The sequence below is a fragment of the Cyprinodon variegatus genome, unplaced genomic scaffold (genome assembly GCF_000732505.1).
Source record: "Cyprinodon variegatus isolate N-32 unplaced genomic scaffold, C_variegatus-1.0 Scaffold283, whole genome shotgun sequence".
In the NCBI taxonomy this organism is placed as follows: Eukaryota; Metazoa; Chordata; class Actinopteri; order Cyprinodontiformes; family Cyprinodontidae; genus Cyprinodon; species Cyprinodon variegatus.
In genome coordinates this window covers 849,912-857,814 of record NW_015150736.1, presented here as the reverse complement: position 1 = coordinate 857,814, position 7,903 = coordinate 849,912, and the positions used below count along the sequence as shown (strand labels likewise).

Here is a 7,903-nt window from a genome sequence, read left to right as displayed (position 1 = left end):
ATATATATATATATATATATGAATTTTTTTGTGAAGTAAATCTTTTGGGGTTTTTTCTCTCCAAAAATAATAAGTCAGTGTTTGACAGAGAACCACTACTCTAACCTGAGGAACATACTTCAGGTTCAGCCTACTTAAGATTGCTTTCACCTACAGACAGCCTTCTCTCTATGTTCTGTCAGACGAGCATACTCGTTCAGAACAGCATATCCATAGTTAATACCTGTTTATCCCTTTAGTTTATCCCTTTATTTTATCTTTTTAGTTTTGTACAAAAAATAAACTTTAAACTACCTCAATGGGCATGTATCCCTTTAGACATGTTCAAAAAAACTGTTAAATGACTTACTTTTTGGTGTTTTTTTAAGCGTATGGCGATCTCACCATAAATTGTTGTTATTTGTACATGACTAAAGGGATACTCGCCCTTTGAGGTAGTTTAAAGTCTATTTTTCATACAAAACTAAAGGGATAAACGCAAATCTGACGTCTTGCATATTGACTATAGGCATGCTGGTCTGAAGGGGTATGCTCATCAGACAGAACACCGGCTGTCATCAGCGTTTGTTAGTTCATTTATGGGCTTTACAAACTCAGCAGCTTTAGTCTGGGATGTGTTGTTTATCTTTGCTACATGACGTTTAATTAGGAGCCATATATAAAGTAGAAATTATGTTCTAAAGTGCAGAAAAAGTTATGTTTTAAAAAGAGTAAGGTAATAATCAATTTAGAAAAGAGCCAACTGTTTTTTACATAATACTTTGATGTTGTTTTTCTGGCTTTTCTTAGGTTTGTTGTGTGAGTTTTTAATCTTAGGTCGGTTGTCTTTATTCTTCATCACATCTTAAAAGCTCTTTTCTGTGTGCAATTATTTCTAATAAAGTTAAAGTATTTTTGGTTATGTTTAGCAGAAAACAATCTCCATGTTTCATTTTTTGATGAGTAAAAATGCTAAATATTACAGTTTCTTTTAGATAACAGTGCATAGAAAAAGGGATTATTTTTTAATATAAGTTGCAAGAGAAAAAGGAAACACTAGAACCTACAGATAAAAATAAATGGGACCAGTAAAAAATTTAATTAACAAAAAAGAAGTAAGATATGAGGGAAAGAAATGCTTTTATCCGATCACTTACTTTCACACATTTGTACCATCCCTCCAGGTCACAGAGGAGACAGATGCAGAATCACCTACATCAAAACCAGAATCAATTTGTGGAGCAGCCAAACCGCATGTTGGCTAATGGGCCAAACCACCCAGGGCCCGGTCCTGAGGAGATCCCCATGGTTGATGTGAGTCCACACAGCAGCAGCACACAGCGGGCGGATCGTAACTCATCGAATCAGGAAATAAAGTCATACAGACCGCTGAGGACCACGGAAAAAAACAAAAACACGCCATGCATCAGGTCACAGCAAGCAGACACAGGAAACAAAAGACAGGAAGAAAAATCACCCGGTGGAAAATCTCAAAACTAATTAGGTTATCTGGCAACAGGTCAAGTAGCATGATGGAGTATTAGGTGCTTGGAGGAGAGGAAGAGTCTGTCATGGGGAAAGATGAAGAGGAAATAGCCACTCTGAAAGATTTCATGGGCAAATAGTTCCATAATTACAGAATAACATTTCTCAGCGTGTGATTTACAGTGAAGGTGGAGATTCTGTCATTTGGAGCAAAAGACGCTATTAAAACATTAGAGGACAACGCTGAAAAAAGTATTTAACAAATGGCTGTGATCTTCAGGTGGCCAGGCAGTAATTCATCAACAACAAACATGATTCGGCCGTGAAAAAAGGAACTCCTATGAAAACGTGATGCTAACGAACACGGTACTTTACGTTTGCCACTCTTCTGTTTTCAGAAGATTAATAACATCTTAATTTGTCATTGCGACGTAAACAGAGAAGCCTGTCTTCTGCATTTGACCCATCCCTGAAGTAGAACTCCTCCCTAGATGCAAGCACCCTGCTGCCGCCATTTTCCCAAACTTCTACTCTTTACCTGAAAAAAGAAGTGATGACTAATGCAGCACCATTGCAAGTCCAGCTTAAATATTCAACAAATCTCCCCTCCTTAAAATCTTCCTTCTCTGTAGGCTATATAGAACATATATTGAACACTTTTTTGTGTTTCTTAGAGTTCAATCAATATAGTTTGTTTTTCTTAACCCTTCATAGGAAACTCAGTGAAATACTTTGAAAATCTAAATTTGAAGCCAACAGCGTTATTGGAATCCAGGACAAGCGCTTATTACCTTTGTAACATTCAAAAAATATGGATATTTTGATCGCAAAAAATAATTTCAATAAAATAACAAGATACACCAACTTGAGCGAATATATTAAGAAAAATAACAAAAGTGCTTCTATAAGAAATTCATGAAAAACACTCTGAGAGGGAAAGAAACACATTTTTTTGGTACAACATAATCTTAGAGATATTAATGCTGATACTGGCACTTACTTTTTTTAGTTTATAAACCTAAATATAATTGTTAACTAGGCTTATTAACTTTTTAACTTTGGTTTTTCAAAATTTTTATTAGCTTTTTACCTTTTTTTTCCTTGGCTTGTTAGCTTCCAACTTAATTTACAGTAGGTAATATATCAATTAAGGGCTCATCTAATTGGTCAAATGCCAAAATAAGATGTACAGCCATGCAACGGTATCTTTGCTGAATGGCTGGATATAGATCTTGTGCTTCTAGACCTCACTGAGGGACAGGGGGACTCCATTTGTAAGGGGTGTGCAAGTGATCAAAAATGGTGACTTGCTCTATAAAGGGTTACGGCCGATTTTAGTGCAGATCAATTTTGGTATCAGTATAAACAATCCCCGATGTTTGCTGCAGATTCTTTTTAGTTCAATATTGCTTTAAAACGCAACGCACCGGCTGATACAGATAAAAAAAAACAAAACACAAATTGTCCAAAAATATTACCTGTATTTTCACAATTGGTAATGCCGCTGGAATACTTCCATAATGTATTGCTTTTACATTTTGTAGTTTTTTTTTATTCAATATTGTTCCTATTATTTAACTACTAATTAACCTTTAACACGTCTGACCGCTGAAATGAATCTCCTCTGGATGATAAAGTTGATCTTATCTCCAGATGTATAATTTTCTGAAAGTTAGATACGTTTTTCCTAATTTATTAAACTATTTAAGGGGTGGGTCAACTAATCAGTTCTCTGTATTCAGACACTTTTTGTTTTCCTCAAAGTCTTCCTCACTACTCCTGTTGTTTTTCCTCTTCAGGGTTTCCCTTAAGGCCTTGGGTTATGGAGTGAAATATCTTTCATTATTCTTACAAGACAAAAACATGTTTTGTAAATGTAAATTTGAAAACAATGCAATCAGAAAATGAAACTTTTTCAAAATATTTCTTTTCTAAAACTGTATTTTTAAAAATTTATTATTCTTATTTATTTAGATTTTCTATTTCAAAATTTTCTTTGAGTTTTAAAAGTTGCATTATATTTTCAAATGGTGCTTTACGGATCACACTCCCTTCTAGCAGTGGACCTTCCTCTGTAGTAAAGAGCATTTTTATTTGTCTGCATGGAAAACATTTATTTGAGAAAAAATAAAAAGGACCAGGTTCTAACTTTGCAAAAACTATGAGTTCAACTAACAAGTTATAACAAGTTCCTCGACTCATTGACTTGAATGCAATCCCTCACACTAAGCATGCTTTTAGCGACAGTGGAGAGGAAAAACTCCCTTTGAACAGGAAGAAACCTCCAGCAGAATCAGGCTCAGTGTGAGCGGCCATCTGCTGAGGCCGACTGGGGTTCAAGGAGACAGAAGCAGAGACACAAGAAGCATCTGTAAAAGGCGGCCCCATCCAGGAAACACACAGCCTGGCAGATGAGCTCTGAGCCCCAATGTGAAAGGATGAAAGAGAGCACATCCAGCCAGTCACAGTCAGAGAAACAGGACTACACTGGTAAACAGGCTGATCTCCAACATCTATAAACAAAGGTGTTGATGGCAGCAGCAAAGCTGATATTTCTCTCCAGGATGGAGTCACAGCTAAACAGGAACAGACCAGATGAAGCAACTATAAGAAAAAGCAGAGAGAGCAGAACGTTAGAGATTGAACTAACATATTCTGCAGAGTGGAAGAATAGAGATAGAATGAAGCAAAATGATGAAATGATTAATTTATGACTATGAATCATATTTATTAATAACACTCTAAACTTTATGAGTGAGAATCACAAATTTGCAAGTACTAATCACAACAGGTCAATGTTTTGATTCACACTCTTAAATTTGTTATTTCTTGTTTTTTTGTATTTACATTAGTTATTTGTAGTTGTTTTTTTTTTTTTTTTGTTGCAAAGTTGTTACTCTCTAACTTACATTCATACCTTAATGATTTTACTCTGTGTTTTGACTTTCTGCCAATGTGTTTTTATCTTTTGTACGGTGACCAGAAGAGTATCCAGAAAGGCTCCTTTGAAATAAGATGTATTATTATTATAAACTTCTAAACCTGAATAATAACAGATGAAACATCTAGTGTTGGATGTTTGTTTGAGCTGACAAGAAACAATTACAAATCTTAAATGTGTTCTTGTTTACTGACCTTCATTTAAGAATTTAGACACCTATGTATGTTTTTAAATGACAGTTATCTTACCCCTTATTTAGATCATTCCTATGTCATGTTAAAATGCTTATAACCATTTTATCTCTATTGTGAGTTTAAAAGGGTTAATAATCTCCAGCAAAGCCTGCAGCTACCATCCGAGCAGGAGCAGATATATCATTGTATTTAATTAAATTTCAATGCCCTGAATATAATTTAAGTCTGTGTGAGAAATACCCCCCGTTATCCATTAATACTAAAGCAAGGATAGAGGAAGCAAACCGCACAGCGAGGCTCCGCTGCCTCCTTGCCTCTGGTTGCTGATGGAGGTCGTTTTACTTCAGGACCTAAACTTAACACAACAATTAAAGTTCTTTTAGGCTTCTGTGCAGCTCTGCTTCAGATTGGGTATTTATTTGTATAAAGCTGTCTGGGTGGGGGGTTGGTTGGGGGATTTATAGCCACATGTTTAATAAATGTTACTGAGAGAGCAGAGAAACACCTTTCCCTTCCTGGACACATAGCAGGCCTGAGTCAGCAGCCATTCAGATGGACAAATTTTGAATCGTCCTTTTATATTTGTTAAGATTTGTATAATTTTCCAGGTAACAGTTGGACTTTCCTCATCATTATATCTGTTTTGTTTGTTTGTTTATTAATTTTTTTAAAGTAACACGGGAAATGCAGTAAAACTTGCTCTCATGTTTGATTTGCAGTACATTTCGAAGAGTGTCCCTACGACAGAGTGTGTGATCAGTCATGGAGCTGAGGGTGCAGGAAACTATGCAGGCAGCCGAATGTCAACGCGCTCCCATCACTCCACCACTGCCTCACATGCTTCCAGGTAGACCAAACACACACACACACACACACACACACACAATCACACCCAGGACACTAAACCACTGTCTGGTTCCCATAGACACCAACACTGATGCAGCCAAATCCACTTTATGGTCAAGGCCACAATGTTTAATCAAATAGAAATGAGTGTCCTTTTAAACATAAGCTTTACTAAATCTAAAAGACCTTTTTTTTAATGAAAAAAAAAGAAGTGAATCTAAAGGGGTTTTCAGTTTATATAAAACTTCACTCAGTTTAGGTTTTGTATTTAACATGTCATATTTCAAGGTTCAACTGTATTATTAGGAAAAAAAAGTCTAAGTCATACAATAACAATATGTGAGATTGGTGTTCTTTATTCAAGCGGCATTTATTAATCTGTGCAAGGGTGAACATTCAGCCTTTGTTAGTGTTTCTGTCTGTTCTGGACTAGATAAGGTTTTTCTAACTAACTCGCAGTCTGCAAAGAGCTGTGAGGGTCTCTACATACAGTTAATCAAAACAAGTTACATTTGAAGAAAAAAGTAAAATGTTAGATAAGCGTTGAATCCGATGGAGTCTAACCTTTTACCAAAACATCTAAAACTGGAAGATAAAATAAATCAGGAAGATAAGACTTACATCTAGCCTTATCTAACAGGTGGTCGGCTTAAAAGGATAATTTCTACAATAAAGGGAAGCAAAACAAGCTCACAATCACTGTTATTAACTAGAGGCTTAACAGCAGTAAGATAATTTTTTTCTCATCACAGCTTTTTTTCTTTTTTTTAATCATTACCTTTTACATTTTCAACATCTTTTTTGTTGCTTCACATTGCAATAGTTTGAATAACAGTGAGTTGTGTTTAGCTGGTATTTAGTGAAATGTTAACAGAAATCAGCTTCTCACTAATTCCAAAAAAAGAAAATTAAAAGACGATCTTCTGGACTTTGTTTACAAGTTTGAAGACATTTAGCTTCCCATCCAGGAAGCTTTTTCAATATAAAATGTCAGGAATAGCGTTGAGTTCTAGGTTTTATACAGTAGCCTAACAAACCTTGTTTTTGAAACAGACGAAGGGGTCTAACCCGTTTGGAATGGGGGTCCGGATTAATGAATTCTGTTTAATAAAGAAGACCGAGCTCACATATTGTTAATATAAGATATGGACTTTTTTATTGAAAAAGGGCAAGAGAAAAGTTAACTTTTAACTTAATACTTTGAGCTCTGTGAGCGCTCCATTGAAAGCTGCTGCTGCTGCAGTGCATGCTGGGACAGCTGTCAATCTCGAGAACAGACAAGTCTGCTCTGATGCATGCTGGGTAAAGAGGTAGGGGCGAGAACAACATCACGAGTACTTTGTCCGTTCTCGGTCTTCTTGTTCTTGTGAATTGGAACAGTGCTCGGGCTGAGGCTGATGAGGTTTCACGAGCACACGAGAACGCACAAGTACACATATTGAGAAACGGCCAATAACATTTTCTCCGTCTGTTAGATAGTAAGCTACAAAAATTACAAACGCTTGTTAGCCGGTAATCCAGCTTTTTTCGACGTATAGCTTCACTATAGCTTACATCCACTTACAGATCAGGATATCCCATATACTTCAAAGTCAATATATAGACTGGTGTTTCTTTAACTTTTTTCTTTTACTTTCTTTTTATAAATATGAGAACTATTTTATAACTATATCTCCAACATGGTTAGAATTGGTATCAAACTGAAGACAAAGAAATTATTTTCAAATTTAACAGATTATTTTAAAGTTAAATGCTGTGCCCCTGATCTTTCACTATAGTCTTGATGCTTCCAGATTCCACAGCTCAGTGTTTTCAGTGATGCTTTAATCTTGCACACCTGCTGTTAACTGCCTCACCTGCAGACACGAGGAGCAGACGTGGAGCATGGAACGAACAGAGAGCGTAAACTCAGACTGCCAGTCAGGTGGGCTCTCCAGCTCAGTGGGAACCAGTAAGTGCAGCAGCCCGGCATGCATGGCGAGGAGGGCCGCCAACTACGGCTGCAGAGACATGTCGGGAATGGGGATGCAGTATGGGGACTCATACGACTCTCTAAGAGACTCGCCTCACAGTGACAGGTAAAGAAAGCCTCATTGAAAGTTGTGTTGTGTTTTCGTCGTTTTTTTGTTCCATTTCCACAGGTTCTTGTACTCTCGTGCATACATTGGTTAGAAAATAAAACATGTTACAGATTAAATACACATCTGCCAAATCTGGCTGGTCATCGCATTATTTTAAATTAATTGACTTCAATATGTAAACCCCAAATAATCGCATCTACTGTTAAAGCTGAATCCTTTCTGAATGTAAGACATTCTTATGATTTGATTAAAACAAGGCTTTTTTTATCTTTTATGTTTGAACTCACATTAAAGGAATAGTACACCCAAAACATGATTAGCCTTCATTTTCTACTCACCCCCATGCTGAACAACACTCTGGAGTACTTTTTTGATAT

General features: G+C 36.3%; 1 protein-coding gene across 4 annotated transcripts in view; it reads left to right on the top strand.

The window, feature by feature from the left end:
* LOC107090144 (pro-neuregulin-2, membrane-bound isoform-like) overlaps positions 1–7,903 on the top strand; it is a 119,624-nt gene that overhangs the window by 102,586 nt on the left and 9,135 nt on the right. For all 4 annotated transcript variants that reach the window (XM_015383367.1, XM_015383363.1, XM_015383366.1 and 1 more), the window contains 3 exons: positions 1,164–1,293; positions 5,319–5,446; positions 7,308–7,523. In XM_015383367.1, coding sequence (XP_015238853.1) covers positions 1,164–1,293; positions 5,319–5,446; positions 7,308–7,523 — 474 coding nt within the window. The remainder of the gene's footprint in view (positions 1–1,163; positions 1,294–5,318; positions 5,447–7,307; positions 7,524–7,903) is intronic.